Below are 26,458 nucleotides of genomic sequence, written 5' to 3'. Positions count from 1 at the left end.
GTGGGTGGGGGGAGCGAGTGAGTGAGCAGAGAGAGAACGAGGCGAGTGTGTGTGTTCGGCAGGTGTGTGTGCGAGAGGCACGTTATGATGCAGGAGACCGGAGCAGAATAAGCAGGAGAAATCAGAGTACGGCCCGGAACCCCAAAATAACAAGCCGGACTCTCCGTGTCTGTTTACGCCTTGTGGGTTAGCCCCGAAGTTGAGGACTACAACTTCGGCCCTGGAGCAGATAAATAAGTCTCCCCTGTGCGCCCTGACCACGGTTGGAACGCGAAGCAGGAAAGGTTAACAACATGCTTTTGGCACATCATCATCGTCACATTGTCTTTAAAATATCAGCACCCTGAAAAGATACTGCAAGAAACTGAAGAAAGAGCCACACTGAAATGGAGGAAGTTGTCTGCAGAGGAAAAGGCTTTAAGAGTTCTACTCGTTAATTTACGAGATTATTCTCGAAATAAAAAAATAAAAAAACGTTTTTAACGTGGCCCTAATCCTCCGTCGTAATGAAGAGATGAGAAACATCTTTAATAGCCTAAACCAATAAACATCGAAGAAGGGAGAGTTGCTATGGGAACTATGCTCTGACAGGCTGACATTGGTCAAAAGTGTATTTCCATGAAGAGCCGCCCTCTCTCCTCTCTTCTGTCTCCTCAAACACTCACAGACACACTTACACCTCAAACACTCACAGACAGACACACAGAGAGACTGAAACATGTCTCCACCGTCTTTATTCGTCTTCTTACTGATTTCTCGTCTCTTTGGTTTCAATGAGGCGATGTCCGCGCATGCACCGAGGATGAGATTCTCAAACACAGGTAGGACATACTTAAGTTCTTCTTATTCTTCTACATCTGCAAATCATTTGTGTGGATGCTTCCTTTAGAGGTGACAGGACGCGTTTCGGTCAAACGAGAGACAGTGTTATGAAGCTGCGACTTTAAGGGAGACCAGGGTCGGTTGTCTCACTTTTCACTCTCTTCTGAATCCCTCCTGATCGATAACTCTGACAGAGGTCACTCCTGAAGTAGACCGAAGTTCACCTTTTATTCTTGTAAATTAAAATTAAAAACACTTTGAGCCAATCACAGGGCAGCGTGTCTCTATAGCGACACATATTAGACTCACTAGATGACTCCTAATTGAAGAACAAAGCAGAATTGATGATTATTATAAAGATGTTACACCTTTTTGTTTTTACTGAGACACGTCAGTGTTGATTTGATTCTCTGTAACAGAGGTTCCCGAACCCCCTTTTTTTTAATCTTAGAGCCCCCCTACTGGTCCCCCGGTTAGGAATGAGCATCTACAGTAATATTTTTGTGTTGTTTTGGTTTAGAGAAGAGAAAATGTGATTTTAACCCTCCTGTTATGTTGCGGGTCAAATTGACATTTAAAAATTCAGGAAAAATGTTTGTACGTTTTTTTTCAGTATGGAAATTCTTCTGCTGGCATTAATTTGTCTTAACATTAAAAAAAAAAACATGGTTGATTTGTATGGATGTATTTGCAAACCCCCCCCCCCTTACTCCCTCCCAACATATTTTATCCCAATCACGTGGTTTGACTTCTACAGAAATATAAAATATAATCTATATTTCTGTTTGAATTGTTCAATAATGAGTGAGTAAATAACTTTGATGACTGTTAATCTTTTTCAGAAATCAAATTTTAAAATGATCCTACAAAGATCTTCTGTATTCACAATCACAGATCAGATGTTCTAAAGTCTAAATGTCAAAATCATGAAAAATAATTTCCCCCCCAATATTAACTTTAAGAAATTCATCACAGGGGTTAAAACATTTATCTTCCTACAAGGTGTTTCTCTGGAGTTTGGTGAAATGAAGGGAGTGAGGTATCCAGTTTAACTCTGTTAACATTTTGATTAGAGTCCTCTTTCCTTTAATGACTCTGAACACAACACTCGTCTCTCTTCCTTTGTTAATCAAATTTAAACACTGCTAAAAAACTGTTTGAAATGCAAGATATTGATTTTCTACTGTTTTAGAGAAGTTAATTTCTACATTACTACTAAAATTTGTTGTTTTCATTTCAAGCGATGATTTCAGTTTGAAATATTCAGTAAAGAAAACACAAAATCGTTTTTTTAAGATTTTATTTTTGGGCTTTTTGTGCCTTTTATGGAGAGAGAGGACAGTGGATAGAGTCAGAAATCATAGAGAAAGAGAGACAGAGAGAGAGAGAGAAGATTCGAACCTGGGCCGTCCGCTTGGAGGACTACAGCCTCCATACATCAGATATTCTCTCTTTCATTAGAAACATATCCCAGCTTTAACAGTTGATCATATTTACAGTAGTCCCGGTTGCAGAGCATATTTATACTTTCACAGGGTGTAGGTATTTTGCATATACATATACATATGCATATACATTGTCATTGGTTTCAGCTTGCCCTAGTGACTACGCCTTCTGCTAGTTTGCCTGGTGATTTATCTATGCAAACTTCTTTCTATAAGGCACCTGGTACGGAGGAACACCAACAGAAACTCCTTTGTCCGGAGGGCACTGATCTAGGATCATGCTGTACTCAGATCCTGAGGAGTGTTCCTGTTGGAGATACAGACCAAGGCCATACAGAGAAACAGTTTCTAATTGCTAAATGACGCATTTTTCCACTACAATTGTTAGTAATGATTTTAGTAACGAGGTACAAACGATTTTTTTTTAGGATCTTTTGGTTCCTGACCTCTTTTTGATGAGTAAACGTGCACCAGGTCAAACTGACCCAGGAACATTATCGCTGACAAACGAACACAACAGGACGGTTAAATGCTGAGTTTTATTCTGAAAAGACGTTTGTGGAGTCTTTGAACTCTTTTTCTCAGTTTGTGTTCAGACTTCTGAGAAATTTGGACGTTACTTCCTGTAACTGTGTCCAAACGTTTGGTTCAAAACTGTAAAATAATCAGTGACACCTTTGTTGTGTGTGTGGTTCTTAAAGTGCTGAATAAGGTCGTATCGTGTGTGTGTGTATTATTTTCACACTGACTCAGCAGGTTTTAGATTCTGACTCCCTGTAGCCGACTTTATACTGCCAGATAATCATCAGAATACATTTTATTAAAAGGCACCTAAAGACGATGAATTAAGACGGAAAAGTCTTAATCAATTGATTTCCTTAAACAGCGGCACATCCAAAGCTAAGCTAAGCTAACTGTGGACGGTATTTAAAAAACCAAAGCTGGTGCACCTTTTCGATCACACATCCAGCTTTGTATGAGTCTGTTTTTCTTCTACTTGCAGACCCCTCCATGGAGTGGAAACTTTTACCTGGAGAACAAACATCTGTACAGATTCTTCCAGGAGGAGAACCAGACACCGTCACAGCTGTCGGACCAAAGCACCTGATTTCAATCAACTTTAAAAAGCCTCTACAGGTAAACAACACGTGACCTCATGTGACGTTTGGGGCCCCTCGCCCTCCACTAGACATGAACAAGAGGAGACACACCTCCACATATATATACAACCCCTGAGCATCCTTTTGCCTGTGTAGATATATTCAGTATTCAACGATTGGGATGTGCATGCTGTAGGATCTCAACCAGTCAAATACCTGTAGTGTAATTTCATCAACAACCGACACACACACACACAGATAGATAGAGATCCTGTCCATGTGAGAAAGTGATTCTCCTGCTTTTTGTCCCTCACAGGCTCCTGTGCAAAGAACCTTGTTGTGGAAAGATTGCATCGTCGGTGGAACGTCGACCACAGTGAGCATCAAAACAACACGGCAGCAGAACATTTGGTGTGTCGGTCAGATCTGATGGAAGTCTCTCTTGTGTTCTAGGATTGTGACTTTAACATCACGGCGGTGCAAAAGAGGGAAGAGGGCGACCAGGCGTATGTGTGTGGGACCAACGGCAGGGAGACTTTGTGCTGTGACGTGGTAGGACGCTGCAGACTGTAAAACACACTGACTGGAGACTGAGATTTCATATGTAATGTATCTGTGCACGCTCATGTAGATGACTTAAAAACAGTTAAAGTCCTTGGACTGTGATTCTGTGAGGCCCGGTTGTTAACCCGTTCTATATTTTATATTTCTCATATTTGATGCTCTGTATGTTTTATCTTCTTGGAGTATTTTGGTGCTCGACTCCATCTTAACGTCTCTTTTCTTATCGTCCATCGTTTACACTGAGCCGTCACTTCTCCTTTGTGCAGCGGTGATTCTTAGAGGTCTCCTTTGTGTTCTCGTAGATTCTATCAGATCCATCTCCCAAGTGCGATGCCTCTGAAAAAATGAGGAGCATACAAGGAATTATCAGAAAATTTATCATGAAGGAAGGTGAACCGTCAGTTTTTGTGGGTGAGTTTTGACAGATTACTTTATTTCCTGCATGTGTTTCTTTGCTTCCTGATAAGCTGGTTTGTCGTCAGTGGTACTTTTCCTTTCTTCATTCAGGAAACATGTTTTCTGAACTTTTACGCTCTTTTAAACATAGAGTCAGTAGAAATGTTTGTAAACATTCAAACTGGGCCCCTCCTCCTGGGCTCACCGATAGGGCTGAAAAGGGGTGGAAAATTTCTGGTAAATTTCCAGAACCTTTCCATGGGAATTATGGTTATTAACTGGAAATTGAGGGTAATTTAATTGCACTGTATCATATCCAATCATAATATAAAAAATTTGCATGCAGGGGGCGTGGCCTCAATAGCCCTGCAGTAAGCAGTGTGCTATGTGCACGTGATTGAGGAAATAGATATTCAAGTGTACCTGCATGAAATCTGGTTGTTTCAGTCAAGATTATGCTAAAATATATTTTCCTCAACTATATTTAAGTTACCTTTTAAGGGCCAATCTTCAATTTTTGTAAATTCCTGGTTTATTCCCGTTTATTCCCGTAAATTCCCGTAAATTCCCATGGAAAGTTTCCACCTTTGAAAATTCCCAGAATTTTGTAACCCAGAAGCTCTCACTCTATGAAGGACATAGTGTGTATGTTTACGCACGCTAGCTCAAGCTAACCGCCGGTGTTTGTCACCTCCCTGTCACCTGCCTGTCTGAATCTTGTCCAATCACTGAAATGTATCCACTCCTAAACTCACCTGCTGCACTGTCATTGGCTGGAGTAAACACACCAGCTCCACCCCCAGAAACATCCAGAGTCAACCAGAACAAAGCAGAACAGTAAAATCCAATCAGAGGACTCTGCAGACACAGTCACCACCACACATGTATGGAGGCCCAGAAGGAGAAGTCTGTGTTTTATTTTGAAGGAGAAGTCTGTATTTTATTTTGAAGGAGAAAGATTCTGTCTCTTTAAGCTCTACTAACCCTCTTGGTTCGGTTCAACACTCTCTAATGATTTCTTCTTCTTTCTACCATTGCTCGTGATGGCGCTGCTCCGCTGCTTCCTCCCTGAACCTTTAGCCTCTCTTCACGGCCTGCACAGACACTCTTTGTCAGTTTATCAGTAAGCAGCTTTTTTTAATGCTATCACTGAAATATGATCCGCATTTCTGCTCAAAGGAAAGAAACCTTTTAGAAGTGGTCATCTGTGGTTGTTTTGTTTGCAGAATCAGAAACAAACGCCGACCTTTACACAACCTACTCTGGATCTCAGGAGAATGTTGGCATCCACAAGTTTGGGACAAACCGCGTTGGACCAGCGAACCATAATAAAGGTATTTGCATGGCGATAAATGGGTTTTAAGAACTTTATGGTCTTCCTTTATCGAAGTATGTAAGTGATGCAAACTTTGTGACCCATGAAAAGTTTCTAGTTAGCTGTTCTTATTCCTGTTCTGGAGTTTGGATTCTTCATCGCTATCTTGCAGAACCTGTTGTGTTTTATTCTCATGTTTCTTCACTTTGTCGTTAAGATCTTTGAACGTCTCCCTCAGTGTGAAAGCTGCTGCAAAGTCGTATTACTGCTGAATTATCTGTCTGTGGAGTTTGCTCAAAAGGTCTCATGTGACTGACTTCTGTCTCCTCTGTGTCACAGAGCAGCACTATGTGGGTCTGGTGATCAGCAGACAGGCAGAAGACCCTTCACAGGATAAAGTTTTTGCCTTTTACAAGGAGAAAAACAGAGACTCAGACCTGTACAGCGGGATGTGGCTCCCCTTCGTCTCACAGGTTTGCATGGTAAGGATTTATCAGAATCAGAATCTGGGTTTATTGCAAATGTTAAGTACATTTACACATACAAGGAATTTGACTTAAAGTGACCTGTTAAGGGCCAATCTTCAATTTTGTAAATTCACGGTTTATTCCCATAAATTCCTGTAAATTCCCATGGAAAGTTTCCACCTTTGAAAATTCCCAGAATTTTGTACCCTAGAAGCTCTCCCTCTCTGCAGGATGTAGTGTTTACGTTTACTGCTTGTAGCTACACTGCAAGCTAACACACGCTAGCTCAAGCTAACGGCCGGTGTTTGTCACCTGCCTGTCCAACAGGAAGCAGACCAACTCCACGTCCACGTCTTAATGAGATGCATGAACATTTTGTAGTAGCATCCATTAATGCACACAGTACACCCGCTGTAAACAAGGACTCCACTATATGTAACCTGTGCTCAGTCATTGTGCAGGAGTGATTGACAGTGTGGCTGTGGCTTGCTTTAGTCAGACAGGGGCGGTCCCAAGAAACACATGCAGTATATCTGGACGTCACAGATGAACGCCAGGCTCTACTGCGGAGATCCAGACAGCAAGCAGCACTTCTCCGAGCTGGTCCATGTGGCTGCTGTGCACGCAGAGCGCTGGCAGGACTCCAGGGTTTATGCACTCTTCCAGAACGAATGGTAAGACTTCATATCCTCCATGTTGGATACTGAGAGGGATCACACATCACTCCACAGCAGAGTCCTGAAGTGGATCGGAACCCAAATACATAATAACCCTCTTACTGGCTGTCAAAGCAACAACCTGTAACTCCTCCCCCTTCAGGCGTCTCAAAGTCGATCTAATAGAACAATAACCTCCAACATGGCGTCTCTCTCATGTCCACAGAGCGCCCCGCTCGCCTTGTTTTCAGCACTATGTAACTTTGTCAGCGTCCATCGTCCTCCATGTTTGTCTCCACTTTTTTAAAATCGGTTAAGATCTGAAAATCGTCTCGTGCGTCGCCAGCTCCAGACAGCGTGAGCAAACTGTTGGACTGAACTCTGAGTCAGTGAAGATACTCTCATCTTTATTTATTTCTCAGGATTCACTCGTGTTTCTGCTTTAGCTTCTTTTAGCATCAGGACATTAAAAGTGCGTCACAGTGATTTAAGCCAACGCTGTTGTTTTTGTCTTTGTATAAAACAGCAGAGTCACATTTAACCACATTAAAGGAAGTTTAAAAATTAGACTTTTTGATGTCGCCCTTGAGCACCAGCATGAAACCAAAACAACTCGCAATGCTAACACATTGTTGTGTTAGCATGCTAATGCTAGCGCTCTTTAGTTAGCTCGTAGCTTCACACTGCATGTAAATTTACCTGAAATGAGCGTGATCTAAAAAAAAAATACAGGACATTCAGTTAAAGGCTTTATATGTGATTTTTTTATCCAGCAGATGTCGCCCTTGAGCACCAGCATGAAACCAAAACAACTCACGCTGCATTGTTGTGTTAGCATGCTAATGCTAGTGATCTTTATTATGCTTGTATCTTCACACTGCATGTAAATTTACTTGAAATGAGCGTGATCTAGAAACACAGTTAAGCAGTGAGTACAGTATGTTATTCTTCTTTTCTCTAGTCCCTCAATTAAACAACTTTTATAAACAAGGGGAGGAGTCAGCCGGCCGTCCTGGCGATGTAAACAAACTGAAGATGGGACTCTGAAAACTCTGAAAACATCACAGACAGTGGGACTCGGGTGTTACACCCATTGTAGACAGTCATGACTCACAGAGTTATTTTCAGAGGATATACTTTCTGCTATATTTATGTGTAAAATGCACAGTCAGCCTTTTAGTGGCCACAAACCCTCGTTTAACTGCTGACTGATGACTCAGCGGTTATTTATCTCGGTTGTGCTTTGAGGACAAAAGAAGAACAGACAGAACTCAATTACTTCTCTCACCTTGTTTCTGCTTCCTCTTCTGTTTTTCTTTAAACCTTACTTTAGACCCCGTCTGCTCAGCTGTGTTTTTTTTAAACCAGCACGTCTAAGATCTGCTCTGACCTCCCAGCACTTCCTTGTTGTTGCAGATGAGTCAGTAAAAAACGAGCTGACCTCTGTGTCTCTCTCTCTGCAGGGGGATGAGCGCTGTGTGTGTCTACAGGGTGAAGGACTTTCACAACATCTTTACCAACTCTCCATTTAAAGGCGGCAGCGCGGGCAGCCAAGTCAACAGGCCCAGAGAGGTACATGAAAAAAAAAAGGATGAACAGATTGGACTGGAGAGTGGACGAAGGTCACAGTGACCTCACCTCCCTCCACTCCTCATGAGAAGAAATGTGAGGAACGCGGGGACTTTGTTTATCTGCCGCCCACAGCCGGCGTGCATATAGACTCAGAGATGCATGTTCTCTGAAGTGATGTTCAAACCAAAGCTGCTGTTTTATTTCATGTGTAGTGAATTATTTGAAACGTATCTCCTGGTACCAGCTGGTGTATTTGTAGTTTATTGTAAGGCCAGAAGCCAGAACAAGGTGTTCTATGTTATTGCTCTGCCTCATGAATGATAAAGTTCACGTGTTATTTGAAGTCATGTGGTGTTTGTTCCATCAGAGCTCAAACGTCTGTGTTTCTCCTCAGTGCGCCCCCGACAGCACCGCGATCAGTTTAGACGTCCTGAAGACGATCGAGGAGAACTCGGAGATGGAGGAATGGGTGAAACCTGCCGACAGCTCGCGCCCACTCATCTTCGATCGCCACAGGTACACTCACATCTCCGTGGACAAGAGGAACCAACGCCACCCAGTCCTGTTTCTGTCTCTGCGTAAGTGATACAGTAGATACCAATCAGGGAAGTGATCAGTGAGAACAGTGAAGTATAAACCTGTGTGAACACGTCAGAGTGGAAACATGAACAGGTTGGTTCCTTTAAATAGTTTACAGGAAGTCACATAGGTCTGTAGATCTTCATATATTATTGTCTGATGATGACGTCTGCCTCTGGGAACGCAGGCTGACCTCGAGGTTAGCGTTAAACGACCTACAGCCAAGATGTTATAATAACATTGTGATGAAGAATGAAAGCTTCGTCAGGTCCGTCCTCAAGAGGAGGAGAAAACGACTTTTAAAACTTTTGTTGAATGGAGGTCAGATCGATCGCTTCTGATGCATTTCAGGAAGTCAGGAAATCTGAACGCTGACGGGATTTGCGACACATCGTCGAACAGATTTGAAGCTCATGTTGGACATGCTCTTATCTCTGATTGGTTGTTAGCTGGACTTGCATGATGACGTCTGTTTCTATAGATAAATGAATCATTGTCAGAATAATGGGAATAATGTCCTTCACCTGCTTCTTCTACGTTTTTTTTTTTTTTTTTACTGTATACCCGAAAGCTCGTTCCTGATTGGTCAATACAACTCAGACTACTACTCCTACCTAATGTCCGGTCCTACATGAACAGATTCTTCATTTTTAATCTGGAGCCGGAGATGAAGCTTGGTTTGGCCTTTTCAAAGCTTTGAGCTCGGCAGCATGGCTGATGACCAAAGACCAGAGACGTGACTTTGCTTTTTTGGTTTTTGGTTTTGGTTTATTTTAGTTTTCCCAAACACAGAAACGCCTCGTTTATCCTGTGATGTCAGGTCACGTGTTTTATATTTCACCACATGACATCTGAACTCGATGTGTCAACACACTCTCTGGACTTTGGCCAGCAGTGGACAAACTGTTGCTCATGAGACTCACAAAGTAAAACATGATAATGATGCATTCAGGGACACAATAAAGCAACCTTTGACACTCACAAAGTGAGCATGTAGCGGTCTTGGTCATGCTGTTCTTCCTGAGCCATCTTCAATGTTTTTAGGATTTTCGGTTGTAGACCTTCCCCCACCCACACACACACACACACACACACACACACACACACAGTAAACAGTGTGATTAGAGCGCCATCCCGCCCCTGACAGTGTTTTGGGTTAGGCTGCGTCCACTCCCATACTCATGGTTTCCTGTATTTGTTTTCCTTAAAGTGAAATAGACATAAACATGGAGACAGAGCGGGGGCGTTGCTATGAGGAAACCAACTTATTGGAGGCCGCAGTAGTTCGGTCTGTAGGGACTTGGGTTGGGAACCACAGAGGGTTGTCGGTTGAAGTCCCGGTGTGGACCAAGTCTGGAAATTTGGTTTTGGGAGCTGAAGAAGTGCCAGGTCACTTCCTGAGCCCTGCTGAGGTGCCCTTTGGCAAGTCTATGTACCTCCAAATGCTCGGCGCGCTCCTCTCCACTCGTGCATGTCCACATCATCCTTAAAGGGTTAAAAAAAACTTTCAGATTAAAACCGGTTCACTCAAGTCCATGTAAGCGCAGTCGTGTGTGATCCAAAATGGCCGAACCAATCCGTTCCAGATCATCATGATTTTTATTATCAGTGACGACTCAGAGTCCTGCAGCCTGAATAATGAGGAGAAAGATGTTCTTCATCTTTAAGGTTACTGTGAGTTCTGAAGAAGATAATCTAGAGTATGATACGATCTTCTGGACGAGTCATCAGAGATGAAGAAACGTGAATCTGAGAGTGGGAGTGGAGTGTGCTCAGACTAAATAATGATTCTCTCTTCATACAGATAATGGAGCCATTCATAAAGTGACGCAGAGTCAGAATCAGACGTTTGTCATTGCAGAGTATGAGACATTTAAACACGGCACCAGCATCCTCAACATGATCCTAAACCAGAACTCTGTGAGTAACAACATCTGCCTACTCACATTTCCACAGAGACACCTGGAGGAGTGAGGAGTGGAGGAGTGAGGAGTGTTGGTGACTAAGTGCTGTACTATAAGAAATGCTCTGTCCTCTCTCCTTGCAGATGAAGCTGTATGCAGCCTCCAGAAGTGAACTGGTCCAGGTGGACGTGACAAACTGTGCCCAGTATGGAGACCGCTGTGAGGACTGCGTGTTAGCTAGAGACCCAAACTGCGGCTGGGCACTGAACCGCTGCGTCCCCGTGACACTGTAAGAGATCACACATTGCTTTCATTCACTCAGAAGTAACCGGCAAATGGCTTCATCAAATCAGCCACTTACCTAATTATACAAATGTAAAAAAACTCTCAGCATCGTGCAGATGAGTTATAGAAACAACACCAGGCTGTAAAAAAAGAGACAGTTTAAATTGGGAGCTGAACGGTTTTAAGAGTCAGCCTCAAGTGGACACTCGAGGAATTGCATTTTTTACCCCCTTCAGCTCTGGCTTCATTTTGTAACACTCCTCATTGCTTAACACCCAAGGTGCGTTCAATGTGTCTCAGCATTACCGTTACCGCCATCGATTCATCAGCTGAGTCACCGCACACTGCACCTTCCTATTGTTTCTTCATTTCCAGTGTGAAGAAACACCCCCCCCCCCACCCCCCCCCCCCCACCCGCTGGCTCTGCCTTTTTTTTTTGGCAAAAGCTCAGTAACTAATCTCAGCCCGCCATCACGTCTTTGTACACATATATTAACTCCTACGGCGTACATTTTGGCGTCCCAGTCTGTGAGGTCACATTGCGTTGCAGAAACACAGCACAGCAGGAGCTCCACATACACACACAGTCAGACATGCACACACACGCACACACACACACACACACACACACAGAGCTGTTCTCCGCTGCTGAAACCATCTCACCTCTGTTACTACCTCTGAAGACGGAACGGGGGGGGGGGGGGGTCACTTCGTCCCCCCATGAGATTCAGATTGAAGGGGAAATGTCACAGGAAGTCACTATTTGCGGCTTGAAACGGCGGTCTGAACAGAGCCTCTGACTACAGAGTCTATACGTCCTGACAGAGCTGATAAAGAGTCATTTAATTTTCTGCACATTTCATTTTATTTCTGGTCTCTTGTGAACACAGCATGCCTTCTAAAACCTGTTTAAAGAGGACTCTCCCTAAAACAAAGATCCCTCTCATGACTTCTCGTCACGCGCCACAGTTTGCAGAACAACTGGTTTGTTTGATTCTAAAGTAAAAGCACATAGTTTTATTAGAGCATGTGGATGTCATGAGGCTTGGCTACTCGCTGTGTGATGTTATTGTTGTTGAGCAGCAACAGGCAGGGTTTGGATTTCTGAAGTTCCTTCCTGAAATGAAACACATCTTTCATGGTCTCAGAATGTGTCAAACATGTCATCGATATCTTCAGTGAGAAGAAACTTTTATCAATCAGGAAACAGGAGTTTAGAAACCTCTGTCCGATCAACTCTGATGATAAAAGCCAGAAGTTTCTCTGATAAATAAATATTGTGATTGACATCTGCAGAGTTGTGAGTTGTGAGTCATGTAGAGCAGGAAGTGGTGGAGGTGGTGTGCAGTAAAACTTTTGCATGCCTTCTTTATTTCCACTCCAAAACCAACAATGAGTCACTGAAGCATCCAGCACACACACAGTTTGAGGTCGATGACTTTGATCACTCTGATTATTTCAAACTCAAACAGAAAAAATATGTCAAAGCCTGCTTTACTGTTGGCAGCTCGATGGGGGAGGTGAGGAAAGTGATATTATTCATACTACCTTTTCCCCCCGCCCGCCCCGGCCATCCACCACGAGGAGAGTATGACTAAGAGGGGCAACGGAAAGGGGTGATTGTGATCCTACTATGAGTGATATTCTAACCGTCAGAGCCCCTTTAAGTAAATTGGAAAATCACTTTTCTAGTCTTCTGACTCCTCAAAGAGATTTTACACTGCAGCTCACATATACACATTCACACACTGATGGTAGAGGCTGCTGAGTAAAGAGTCCATCAGTATTAACTCATCCATTCATACACATTCACACACTGATGGTAGAGGCTGCTGAGTAAAGAGTCCATCAGTATTAACTCATCCATTCATACACATTCACACACTGATGGTAGAGGCTGCTGAGTAAAGAGTCCATCAGTATTAACTCATCCATTCATACACATTCACACACTGTCGACCAAGCAGCGGGAGAAACTTGGGGTTAAGTGTCTTACCTGAGGACACATCGGACATGTGGCTTCAGGAGCTGGGGATCGAACCCCCGACCTTCTGACTCTAACAAATGAGCCATCATCTGGGGATCCACCTTCAACATCCAATGAAAGCCCCAAAACTCAAAAGTAGACAAACTAGGGGATACACCTTTACAGAGAGCAGTAGCACTGTATGTATATAAGATGAGTCAGTCCCAGAGGTTGGTGGTGCATTCACAGATCCTGCAGCACACATGTCGAGTGTCCTTGTGCAAGGCATGGCTGTATGAAAGGCTTAGGTAGTGATTATATGAACCTGCTTTCTTTTGATGGTCAACATATCACTCATTGTGAATATCTGCTGTGGAAAATGTTTTAAAGGAAATCTGTTGTCAGCTTCACTTATCGTGTGGCAGCGTTTACAGGAGTTAAAAATCACAATGTAGGTCTGAAGAGCTGCTCTGATACTGTAGCTCATTAAAAAGGCATTGATTAGTTTCAGTCTGAAAAATTCCCCACAGGGAGTCTCAAAACAATACCGTATGCAATTTCTTCAATTAATGGAGAAGTTGAACTTGCCCGTTTGTAGAACTCCTCTGAGCAAACTCTTCCTCTGTCTTTAATGTAACTTGGAGCCTTTTCTAAATCAGGTCTCTTCTCCTCTCTCAGGGACTCGCTGCAGGATGTGGCCCAAGGGAAGCATGCCATCTGTCCGACTTATTCGAAGCTTCAAGATCCTGTACTGGGTAAGACTTTATTTACAAATTAACATTCACAGGTTAATCAATCAATCAATCTTTATTTGTACTGAGAAATTCAAATGTTATCTCAAGAACCTTTACAAAACAGCAGGCCTAGATCTCTCTCTTTATTATTAACAAAGATCCTCATGAGCACAGAGTAACATTTAGCAAGCAGAACCAAATTCATGTTGAACAGACAGAAACCTGCTCCGGGTGTTTCTGCTGAAGCTCTTTTAGTGTAATTTTTTGTGCACGCTCTCTCTCAGTTCACTTTACAAACTGGTGTCACTGCATTATTTGCATATCTCAGTCAGGAGTATTGCAGGGCTCCATGTTTATCTCTCTGTCCATATGTTCTTATTTGGTATCTCAAGAACCTTTACAAAACAGCAGGCCTAGATCTCTCTCTTTATTATTAACAAAGATCCTCATGAGCACAGAGTAACATTTAGCAAGCAGAACCAAAATGTCACCACCAGAAACTCTATATTTGATCTATGGTACCCTGTACCAATACCCTGTTCTGTGTTTGACCTACCTTCAAAGACTATTTAATCCCCCGCTCTAATTATTAATTCACCTGATCATCCAGCTGTTTCATTACAAGCAGTCTGCAAAGCCTCTTATTATCTAAAAGGTTATTCACTGACTCCTCAAATGCATGAACTAATAAACAAGGGAACTTGTTATGAACCACTCTGGAAAACTTCAGGGGCAGGCTGTCCTGAAGATTTCAGTATGTGCATACTATAAACAGCTTTAGAGAAACTGTCCTCCATCTCATGCACATCGAGCTTTAGTCATTGTGTGCTGAAGGAAGATACAGGTACCTTGGAAAGATGCTTGTCATGTTCTATTTGGAATAAGGAAGCAGCCTGTTAAATACAGGTTAACTAAATAAAGCAAAATAAACAAACCTCTTGTGTTCTTTTCTTGCTGTCTTAATATGTAGGCGAGTCAGATGCAGTCCAGGATGTTCCCTACAAGTCCAAGTACTTCCTGCAGTGCCCGGTGTCGTCACTCCATGCAGAGTACACCTGGCTCCACCCTAAGGGCTCCAAGTCCTGCAGCTTCAAGGAGCAGCAGTGTCTTCTTCTGATCCACAGCATGAGTCCAGAGCAGGAGGGAACTTACACATGTGAGTCAGAGGAGAAGGGATACAAGAAGGTGGTGGTCGAGTATCAGCTAAAACTGCAGAACAGGGCCGCAGGCCACTCTCCAAGACTACTGCTGTGTGTTTGTCTGATGGCTGTCCTGTTAGTCCTGAATAAATAGTATAGATACAATGAAGATAATATTAAATATAAACATTAGGCTGTTCTGCCGCCCAGTCGGACAGAGGGTCGTGTCCCACAGTGCCGTCCGTATCGCCCTATAGGAGCTAAGGCTCAAACAGGAGGATTAAACAACAGATTCTTTATTTTTATATATTTCATTTCTTTTCTTTTTTAAAGATTTATTTTAGGGCTTTTTGTGTCTTTATTGGAAAGATAGGACAGTTGATAGGTAGATACAGGAAAGGAACCACAGGTCGGATTTGAACCTGCCCGCTTGGAGGATTAAGACCTCCATACATGTTGCACGCGCACTAACCACTTTGCCACCAGCAACCACCTATTTATTTCATTTCTCACCACAAGTACAAATAGTGATTTATTTTTGCATTTTTCTAATTTTATGTTTTTTGAAATCTTGATATTTTTGTGTCATAGTTTAATAATGAGGACAGATGTCTTGCTAACAAGTTGCTTCACTGATCTAGAAAATCAATATATTTTTAATATTTACATTCCGTTATAATCCAGCACCTTTAAATAGAAATGACTGAATATTATAGATATGATGAAATGGCCTTTGAACCTCAAATGTTCCTGTTTGAATATTTCTGCATCCTCCTCCAACAAACTGCTGAATTTACGTTTAACGATCTATATTTTGATGGCGATCTGAATTATTATGCTATTTTTATGCTGACTTAATGCACAGCTCGTCCCTGATTCAGGCTGCATCACGTCCAGTCACCGAGCGACAACATGTAAGACTTGTTCTTTATCCTATCGAGACTGTCTCTCCAATCCGTTACATGTTCCATATGTACGTTAAAAGTGTCTGTCCAAACCTGAAGCAGGGAGGTGGTGGTACAACGTGTTAACACAAGATAACACAATCTCGATTAGAGAAAAGAGGCTAGTCAGCTAACGGCTGGCAGCCGCTCTAGCCAGCAGGCACTTCCTCGTCCTCAGTCGCAGGGAATGCGACCTCCCTCGAGATTTGGCGAGATGGCAAGTCACTGCCTTACGTGTGGGGGTTATGGTATGCAGATGCCCATTGAGGATCGACATGAGAACCACGCCACTTTGGCTAGAGAAAACCCTTCCTCATTCATTGATTGCTTTCATTTTGCCACAACGGGCTTTAGAGACCCGCTGCAGTGTATTTGGAAGGGATAAGCAGGAGGTTGCTCCTCCCACCGTCCCCTGCTCTTCTCGCTATGGGAAAGACAGCCCTCCCCTGGGAGTGGACGCCAAGGGCCCTACTTTATACTTTTCCCACTTCATGCTCCTTCAACCCCTCATGCAGAGATGCAAATGGAGGAGATGAGCCTTGTCCTGGTGGCCCCTTATTGGCCTCACATGACATGGTCTGCTGACATCTCGTCACTGCTGGACCGGACTCTGTGGGAACTTCCAGTGTGGCAGGATTTGATGTCGCAGGTACAGGTAACTCTGTTCCATCCCTTTCCCAAGGGACTGAGGATCTGGGCATGTCTCCTGAGAGGACCGAGCTCTTAGCCATGGGCCATGCCGTAATGGTCCAAACACTGCATGGCTAGTGCCCCATCAACGAGGACCCACTATGAACGAAGATGGAGGGCCTATGTGACATGGTGCAGAGAACTTTAAGTAAATCCTCTCACATGGTCTGCCCCGGAGATTCTGCAGTTTTTGCAGGAGCTCCTGGTTGCGGGGAAGTTGCCCTTTACCCTCAGGGGTATGGTGGTGGCTATCAAGGCAGCCCATATAGGATGATGCCAATTGCCTGAGGAAGTTGGCAACCTTGTGTCCCAATTCCTCAAGGGGGCCAGAAGTCGAACTGGCCGTCATTGTAGACCTTCTCTCCCGCCTTGGGATTTGGAGCTGGTGCCACAGGCTCTGGAACGGACCCTTTTTTCTAGCACCTAGACTCAGAAGACTTAAAGTGGCTTTCCCTTAAGGCTTCCATCCTGCTGGCACTGGTCACTGCCCAACTTGTTGGGGATCTTCAGGCTCTCTCTGGCAGGAACCTGCAGAGGTCCTCGTGATGGTGGTCTGCAGCTGAATCTGGCATTTCTCCCCAAGGTACTTTCAGACTCTCTGACAAGTCATTGGGTTCAGGTCTCTCTACTCCATGCAGAGAGAATAAGGAGCACAGACGCTTACCGGTATGGCCGGTACACTATGTATGTACCGGATATGTATATGAGTATGTGCACCGGACAGGAACTCACAGGAGAACAGATCATTGGTCCGTTTCAAGCCGGAGCTTTTTGGTCAACCATTGTCAAAAGCCTGTCTTTCCCATTGGATTGTAGATGCTATCCAGCAGGCATACAGTATGTGGGCACTGGGGTTACTTGTGGCTCGGGAGCGCGGGTGCTACCCTGAGGCATGGTGGCATCCGGGGGGTTGTTACATGATGCATCTCCGAGTGAGATCTGCATCGCTCCTTCTTGGTCTGTCACTTCTACATTGCTCTGTTCTACCAGATTATTTGTAGCTGCATGCACGTCCGTCAGCGGACTGGTGCTCGGTGTAGCCAAACCGTAGTGACTTTTTTTTCCTTATTTGTCTGTCAGCCTGGTGTGGCTGGGCTAAGTGACTTCCCCTAGAGTCGGGCGCCTTGGCTTCAGGCAGGAGTAACTTGCAGCCAGAGGTACTTGCTGGCCTGGGGATGTGTTTATATAGTACATAGTTTCATTGACATCCACGGTGGTGATTCTTTTTTAATGCATGCTTTTGTGTGATTTTTTTCAAATCTTATGAAGTGTATTTGTCTTCTCTGACAAAAATATCTCATTACACTGAATTAAAGACGACTTCACCTGACATGTCCAGAAAAACATCTCACTTTAAGTTATTACAAACGAGACTTTCTTACGTTTCTTCACGAGATCAAAATCTTGTGTCAGGAAGAGACATTTTTTTGTTTGCTGCACTTTTTACTCCTAACAAACAAGTTGAGGCTTTTTGTTTTCTTTTTATGAAATGAACTAAAATGTGTCTCATGACTTTGGCTAAATTTGGCTTTTATTTGGTATAATGAGATATTTCTGACTAAAAATAAGACAGATCCACTTGATGAAATTGTCCAGTGACTCATGAATCGAGCAGTTTTTAGAGAACCTGTCACATGTGATGTTCGACCAGTGATTGTGTTTAATTCCTGTGCTTTTCACAGATCTGTAAATATTTTATTTTGACATGCGTTTTATGCACACAGAGGTGAACGGGCGTCCCTCGCTGTAATTTCCAATCTTGCAAACTACCTCAGAATTGCGCCATGTGCTTTGAGTTGGGACAGACCGTTTCTGAGTATGGAGGCTGTTGTCAGTCAAAGTGAAAGGCAACATGTTGAGAAACGCTGCAGCGGACATGCTGAAAATGCAAAGCTGAGCCATATCTATTTAAAGTCCTTGAAGTGTGACTCTGAGTAGCCAGATTAAACGGCAGTCTGAACAGAGCTAATGAAACTCCCCTTCACATCGCCCCGCAGATTAACGATTCCCAAACCAGCTATGACACAGGAGACTCTGTTACTCTTTATACATTTTATATTCATTGATTGGATGGGCTTCATGAATACATTACATGATGTTAGGGTCTTTGTAATCCAAACCAAAGACTCGTTAGGCCTTCAGTTAGATTGACGACTTTTGGAGGACCTGCACACTCACTAGCCCTTACTCGCTGTCGTCTGCTGGATGGCAGCTCTGGTTTTGTTAGATTCAGATGCAGATGTGTCGCAGATGTTGCTATGTATGTTTTGTTTGTTGGTATTTAAAGTTGTGTCTGTAACAGCTGACTTCTCGCAGCTGTTACCCTGTTCATGTAGTAACCACTGAGCTGTGAAGATGTTTATTAATGCACTGATATGTTTTACTTATTCTACTGCTCTGTAACATTTCTGATCCCAGCTTTGTGATGACCAAATCTATTTCTGTATGAATTTGTTTGTGACTTCTGTTCCTCTTGTATATACAGTAAATGCAAATCTGTTTCCTCCTTCGTTTCTTGTTAATGTCACAGTCTATGAGTTTAGAATCAGCAGACCTGCTCACACACCGACACTACACAACCAGACAGAGGCTTTCATGTCACAGTCATGACACCCCCCCCCCCCCCTTTATTCACAGGGAATAAAGGTCACCACCCCCTCCCACTGGCTCCAGGTGAATTCTCCTGATTATATCCTGCTGCGTTCTCACATCAGATCACTCTGACTTTCTGCAGAATAAATACGAGGAGGCTGGAGGAGAAACTCTGAGTGAAGAGAGAAACATTCAGATGTTTGTGTTCACACATGACGCTCAGCGTGATAAACTTCAGGAGGTTTCTGCAAGTGTGAAAGCTCTATTTTAGGTTCAGAACCTAATATAGGCCGTTTTGACGGGTATAAACATATTTCCTGAACATGATGTGCTTTAATGACACATTGGTTTGACACATAGCCAGGAAGAAGTTACTCCACATGAAGTATTCATCATCATGCTCCACTCGTTTTACTTCCTACAGCGAGCGGGAATCATGAACACACCTGGAATAACCGAGCTGACAGAATCCTGTAGGCAAGTTGTTTGCCGTTTGTTGTCAGTGAACTTGCAGAACCTTCGACACAGATACCCGAAGAGACAACCCTTCTCGAGGGGTATTTAAAGAAAAGGATGTGAAAACGCACAAAAGCAGAAGCACGATGAGATAAACATCTGCAGCCGCTGTGAATCACACGTTCAAATAAAAACACACACAAGCAATAAGATATAAAGTAAAACTTTATCATGACATACAAGTTTAAAGCCCTGAGAACCATATCTTTATATTACTAATATGAACAAAAACTGAATGTGTGAAAACCACTTTGGAAAAGTGCTCCTCTTAAATACAATCAGCACAAACCAGTTCTTACAAGCATTCAGGTGTTTTGTCCTATTTTTTTTTTTGTTTGCTTTAATCAAAGAGAAAACTATAATATCAGTAATATCATTATTATCATGTCCATAATAATAATAACAGTACAAAAATATGCACAAACCCCACAGTTGAATTAATATACGGAGCATTGTACAAGCCAAAAACAACAACATTAAATTGATAAATGAGGTATTCCATAACCACTTGCATATGCGCCTGTTTTTACACAGATCAGGTTTCTTTACTTTCAAACTGAATTAACTCCAAAAGGTTCTGCAGACTTCCAGCTTCACAGCTTCCTGAGTGACGAGACCTCGCCTGCAGTTACTGACGACTCGAAGAAAACACACACACACACACACACACACACACACACACACACACACACACACACACACACACACACACACACACACACACACACACACACACACACACACACACACACACACACACACACACACACACACACACACACACACACACACACACACACACACACACACACACACACACACACACACACACACACACACACACACACACACACACACACACGAACCAAAGAAGCGTTCAGGCCAAAGTGACCGCAGCTTCGCTCAGTGCTCGTCCCTCAATGCAGCTTCAACATCCAACATCGCAACAGTGACTGCAGCCCACTGCCCTGAGGTATTGTGGTATGACGAGGTAGGGGCGGTCTCTAATACACACACACACACACACCATACACACAGCAGGTCAGGCGGCTGGAAAGAGGAGGTCAGCGAGGGGAGCAGGTTTGAAGAAAGAAAAAGGTGATTCATCAACCTGTAACACTTTCGATTTGTTCCCTCTGAACAAACGAGCGAGCAGAGCGCTCCTTTAACAGCAGAGGATGGTGGTGGGTTCACTGGTTTATTCCCAGTGAGCACACCGGAGCGAGAACATTCCCAGTTACAGAAAAAAGGTGAGAACTTATGTTTCCCCCTTCAGCTCCTCTCCTGCACTAGACTGGATGTTTAGCGCCACCTGCAGTATTTTCATGGTAATTCAGGTACTGTAGGTGAGTGACCTGCACACACGCACGCGCACACACACACACACACACACACAAAGGCAGTGACGCTACACTATCAAACGGTCATTGCTCAGACTAAGCAGATGAAACAGAAAGTTTGGACTTGTTGTTTCTTTGAACGAGGTCCACCAGGAAGAAACACAAAGAAACAAATAAATAGCAAAAATCAGCTTGAAAAAACAAACCGATGTCTAACGTCCGATTGAATCGCCGACCCAGAGAAACGTGATTACTCTCCGAAAGGGTTCAGCTTGAAGACTTTGTATCCGGACTGGTGCAGCAGTGAAACCTGCACCAGCCACATCTCACCAGCAACTACTTTAAGGCAGCATCTAAGAGTTCTTTAGAAAATACAGTCATGTGTCACACGGGGGGGGGGGGGGGGGGGGGTGAAGGGTTCACCTGGAGAACTTAACCCTAAACTGTGATCTGCACTGCAAAAACTTGACGGCTAAAATAAGGTTCTAATAAAAGCGTCAAGGCGTCCCGGCAGGAGAGCGCTGGGCGTAACGAGGGCTCTAAACGGTTAAAAAAGCCTCACAGTCAAAACACATAAAGCTAGAAAAGTATTTTTTTTTTCAACCTCTGTGGTGTTTCAAAATGCTAAAAAGTTACTTTAAAGGGAAAAGGAGAAGTTTGAGTGTCTGGATTATCAGGAAGTGTCTTTTAGAAGTTTAGGGGAGCCGTCTGTCCCTGATGTGAAAGAAGGCCTGCAGCCACACCAGTATGTTGCATTTAAAAACCAGTTCAAACTGGAGAGAGAGAGCTCAGGACAGACCACACATCCGGGCGACCAAACGTCTCCGTCTGGACGTGCTGATGGCGTCCTGATCGTCAACTTGTCAATGATTCGGTCATGCTTTCAAATCTGGAAGAAGGGAATTTACCTCATCTAAAGATATCACTTGTTTTAGGAAACAACTCAAAAAAATTATATTAAATGACATTAGATGCTTTCTTTTTTTTTTTTTTTTTTTTTTGTTGCAGTCTCTTAACGGACTGCGTTGCTGTGCAGCACAGCGGCGTTCAGGCAGGATTGTACGAGGGATCAATCGAGAGGAGCGACCTGGCTAGTCTTTGGTTTCTAGCTGTGCAAGAACCAGCAGATTGTGGGTGTTAAAAACACTGGTCACATGATTGTACACATGCATATCATTTCGCCCGCTGTCGTTGAACGAAGACGCGTTCGCTGCAATCTGCAGTCGAACCTGAGGTTGATGTGGTCGTTTGTTTGTTTTAACTCTTTTTTGACTCCTGAGACTCGAAAAAACCTGTCAACAATCCCCACAAAATCTACACGTGTCAAGCGAGGAAGAGACTTCGCTTTTTCCTCGTCCCTGAAAAAAATGCAGATATATATAAATCACTCTTTTCAGACAACAACTGGAGGAACCAAAAATAAAAAGTAAAAAGAAAACGATTGCAAGCATAAAACACGTTCTACAAGTAAATATGGGAGGAGAGAGAGAGCAAGAGAGAGAGCGAGAGAGAGAGAGAGAGAGAGAGCGAGCGAGAGAGAGAGTTCTGTTCATTCCCAGAAAAACCGCCAGCGCTGCAGCGTCGGTACGTTCATGTTCAGTTCCAGTTCAGGGAGGAGTTCCCCCGCGGGTCGGGGGCGGTCGAGTCTGGATGGCGTTGCAGCCGTTATGAGGTATGTAGTGTCGCTCTCCCTTCAGAGAGGCGCATGAGGTACTCTTCAACAGTCGTGTGGACTCGTGCATTCTTCCTTTGTGTGAACAGTGATTCTGTGCAGCTGTCTCATTGTTTTCCTGAGAAAGAGAGCGACGCCCCCCCTTAAGCAGAGAGGCCAGTATGAGGTCTGAGAGCTGCACCCGGTCTCTGCACCGCCTCCACCTTTGTGCGCTACATGTGTGTGCGGACCAGCAATAAGTTAAACTTCATCCCATCCATCGCTGGAGAGTTTGAAATGTCGTCCATGTCAGGAGGTCGTTAACCCTCCTATCACCACCAAGGACGCAGAGCTGAGGTCGTGGTTCTGAAATCAGCTGTTTGTTTATGATGTGCTGATCCACAGCATCAGTACGAGGAGGAGGGCGCTCTGTACATGAGGTTCCACTGGTGAGAGTTACCCGACTTTCCCCTGATTGCAACTCGGTCAAAAAAGAATACAAAAATAAAGTCGATTCAGGTTAAATATACGACAGCTCCTGAGGTAAAGACACCACTGCAGGTTACTTGATTTGAGGTATGTAAAAAGAGAAAAAAAAAACAACTAAAAAATAAAATCATTCTAAAACACAAAATCAAAAAAAAAAACAAGACAACAAAATGGCAACAAACAAACAAACAAAATGTCCTAAGATAAAACTTTTCAAGTTCAGTTGTGACTACACCTGTCAGTGGGTTTTGGCTGAGCTGATTGTGTTTAGCATGTTCATAATGATTACAATAAGTGTGTGTGTGTGTGTGTGTGTGTGGTGAGACTGTGTGTGTTTGTAGTGTAGTGTGTGTGTGTGTGTGTGTGTGTGTGTTGAGTATAAATGCATAGCTGTGCGTTCGGGCACGTGTCGTCGTGTAATATTCTCGGGCTCTGTGTTCATGATTGGACAGCCAAGAGGTCGACAGGGTTGATGAGGTATTTGTTGTGCAACAGTTTGTTTTTCTTATCGGTTTCTCATTGTACTGGATTTTTTTCTTGCCGGGCCTTCCGGTGGGAAGAGAGGCCCCCGAGGAGCAGGTACAAAGGGGCCCGCCTGAGTTAGGGGGACCCGCTGGGGGCCGTCTCAGCCGAGCTGGGACCCTTGGAGGAGGCGGAGGACGAGGGGCTGAGGTTCTGAGCATGGGCTGCAGAGAAGCCAAAGCTAGTGCTGGTTCCAGCAGGGGGGGCTGAGGCGGCAGCAGCCGACACAGCGGGCCCCGGGGCCCCTCCGGACTTCTGAGCAAACAGGGTTCCTGCAGGACAACGGGAGACGTCGTTAACAGAGGACAACGATACAGATCACATGACAACTTAGCCGATGTTCCTGTTTCTCTAACGAGCTCTGTGATTGGCTCGTCCCTCCTCTCTTACTCGGAGACCGTGGAGGACTCCCACACTGACCACGGCGGTGTCCCCAAACCGCAGACTTTCATACAGTTCATTCTAAATATGACGCCACATTCAGATGTTTACGAGATCGGCCAGAATGTTTTTAAGTATGAAACGAGAGCACGCTGGTCGATCATACTAAACTGCCCGTTAACGCTGTCTTGATGTCAGCTCATCGAACAGAGCTCGGACCAGAGGTTAAATCACATGACCCATATTCCAGTATGTTGCTAACGGCGTGCTAACGGGTTAGCATACAGTGTATATATTTAGAGTATGTAGTCTGTGGTTTTTTTATTCCAGGTTTGACCATGAGGACTTCTACCCAATGAATAACCTCGTCTCTGAATGCAGCATGCGCGCTCCACGTTGCTGATTGGCCGATGTCTGTGAACTGGGCCGATACCGATTCTTACACCGGGTTCATCCCTGATCCTTCATGTTATGCAGACGATAAGGAAACACGCTGAGGTACTACAACCTCCTAAACAAAGCGACTAAAAGATTGTTATATGATGAAAAGGTTTTGTTTGCCCCGCCCTGGACGCACCAGACACACACACACACACACACACAAGACACCCCCCCCTCCCCGGCCCGCCCCATTACAAACCTGAGTAGATTGTTCCATTGACCTCCACGGAGACGGTGATGCTGGCGTTCCCGTTGGTGGAGATGCTCAGAGACATGTCCTGCTGCTTCTCCTCTGCACCAACACAAAGAGGAGATTCAGGATTATTCATCATGTGACACTTTTAACATCAAACCTCCAAGTTTAAACATCAAGATACGCTTAAAAACAAACGCTAGACTTTTAAAAATCAACCGATGATTCGGCTCGGGTATCGAGGAAAACGCTTCTCGGTTCCTGACAGCAACATTCATCTCTCAGGATTAAACCTCAGAGTCCATAAACGTACTTATCGGCTGCTTTTACACCGCAGGTCACACCTTCACATTCACACCGTGATGGCAGAGGCTGTAAAGAGTCCATCAGTATGAACTCATCACATTTATATGCTGCACTGGGTACAACTTAGGGTTAAGTGTCCTGCTTCAGGCTGGGGATCGAACCCCCGACCCTCCACATGAGAGAAACGACCGACTCTACCACTGAGCCACATCCGCTGTAGCAGCATCTCGTCGCCCTCAGCTGAGCTTACATTAGCATGTATTTTAAGTTAAAAGAAACATGTCTACAAATATTTCAAATCTATATTTTTACTTGTATAAGAGGAGCACCCTGCCCCTGCATCATTTGAGGAGGAGACCCTGTAGAGCAGAAACTCTGTTCACTTTAGAGATTCAATTTTAGAGTTCCACTGGCGAAAAAGAAAACTTACAGAAACTCTTTAATTCCCACTGCAATCTTGTTATTCATTAATATCCAAAGATTTCAGCCTCCTTTGATGTTTCTGTGTCATCACAGTCCATCAGAAACATCTAACAGGACAACTAGGGGTGGCTGTGAATGTTGGGGGTTCGATCCCCAGCTCCTGCAGCCACATGTCTGATGTGTACTTGGGCACTTAACCCCAAGTAGCTGTTGGGGTTCTGTGCCTTGCTAAAGGGCACCTCTCCAGCCACCAGACCGACTTCCATTCTTTGGTCTGCATCGAGTCTTGAACTGGCGACCCGCCTGGTTCCCAACCCAAGCCCCTACAGACTGAGATGCCCCCCTAATGATTGTTTATTTTACATGTATGATGTAGAGCAGAGGGGTCGATTGTTTAGATCGTTCATATTTGTTTTGATCCATCTCAGGGTTGCTGACACTTTATTTTATTATTACATTTTAAATTGTGTTTTTGGTTTTGAATTAAAACGCTGTAAAGGATGTTTTGGTTCCTTTAACTGAAAATGTTTCAGATGTACAAACACGTCTCGCAGACAGGATGTTGGCTCATCCGGTTCATGAAGCAAAACCCTTTAAAAAGAACATCTTGCCTCACGCTGCTGTTCCTCTTTTTAAATGGGGAGACATCATAACGGACAGCGTCGGCAGCACTGACCTCTGGTGGTGATGGCGGGGGCTCCCAGGCGCAGGTTCATGGGCATTTGGGAGGCCATAGCCAGCAGGTTGTGTTGGAAGGCCTGCTGCATCAGACGCTGCTGCTCCTCGGCCAGGCGGGCCATCTTCCTCTCCGGACCCTCCCCTCCTCCGGTCTCCAGCTTCTCCCTCAGCTGCTCCAGGGTGGCGGCTCGGGCCAAACCAGCTACCTGCTGATGACCCAGAGCCAGCGCCATGGAGGGTCTGGCTGCCATGATGTTGGGGGTCAGGTCATCTGGAAGAGAGATGGATGAATGTTACTGGTGGTAAACAGCTGATCGTGTGTGTGTGTGCTCGGCTGCAGGAAGCACT

At 44.2% G+C, this 26,458-nt stretch overlaps 2 protein-coding genes across 3 annotated transcripts in view; one reads left to right on the top strand and one right to left on the bottom strand.

Annotated features, from left to right (window-relative positions):
• The first annotated feature begins 660 nt into the window (after positions 1–660).
• On the top strand, positions 661–19,084 carry LOC132979162 (semaphorin-7A-like). The gene is made up of 14 exons (XM_061044721.1): positions 661–821; positions 3,271–3,404; positions 3,684–3,743; positions 3,821–3,919; positions 4,234–4,342; positions 5,554–5,661; positions 5,982–6,124; positions 6,605–6,783; positions 8,229–8,337; positions 8,732–8,915; positions 10,721–10,836; positions 10,964–11,109; positions 13,750–13,826; positions 14,776–19,084. The coding sequence occupies exons 1-14, from the start codon at positions 719–721 to the stop codon at positions 15,096–15,098; spliced, it is 1,890 nt and encodes a 629-aa protein (XP_060900704.1). The 5' UTR covers positions 661–718; the 3' UTR covers positions 15,099–19,084.
• Positions 19,085–19,833: 749 nt separating this feature from the next.
• Positions 19,834–26,458, bottom strand: part of LOC132979178 (AT-rich interactive domain-containing protein 3B-like) — a 63,805-nt gene continuing 57,180 nt past the window's right edge. For both annotated transcript variants that reach the window (XM_061044762.1, XM_061044770.1), the window contains exons 7-9: positions 26,109–26,381; positions 24,710–24,802; positions 19,834–23,960 (exon numbers count right to left, since the gene is read on the bottom strand). In XM_061044762.1, coding sequence (XP_060900745.1) covers positions 23,767–23,960; positions 24,710–24,802; positions 26,109–26,381 — 560 coding nt within the window. In that variant the 3' untranslated portion in view covers positions 19,834–23,766. The remainder of the gene's footprint in view (positions 23,961–24,709; positions 24,803–26,108; positions 26,382–26,458) is intronic.

Source organism: Labrus mixtus, chromosome 1, assembly GCF_963584025.1.
Source record: "Labrus mixtus chromosome 1, fLabMix1.1, whole genome shotgun sequence".
NCBI lineage: Eukaryota > Metazoa > Chordata > Actinopteri > Labriformes > Labridae > Labrus > Labrus mixtus.
The sequence above is the reverse complement of the archived record's forward strand: the minus strand, read 5'-3'. Positions and strand labels throughout refer to the sequence as shown.

Excerpts from the sequence above, each read along its gene's own strand:
- LOC132979162 (XM_061044721.1), top strand. The coding sequence starts at position 719 with ATGTCTCCACCGTCTTTATTCGTCTTCTTACTGATTTCTCGTCTCTTT. Across the intron at positions 6,125-6,604 it reads TCGTCTCACAGGTTTGCATG|TCAGACAGGGGCGGTCCCAA; the intron begins GTAAGGATTTAT and ends GGCTTGCTTTAG. Across the intron at positions 8,338-8,731 it reads AAGTCAACAGGCCCAGAGAG|TGCGCCCCCGACAGCACCGC; the intron begins GTACATGAAAAA and ends GTTTCTCCTCAG.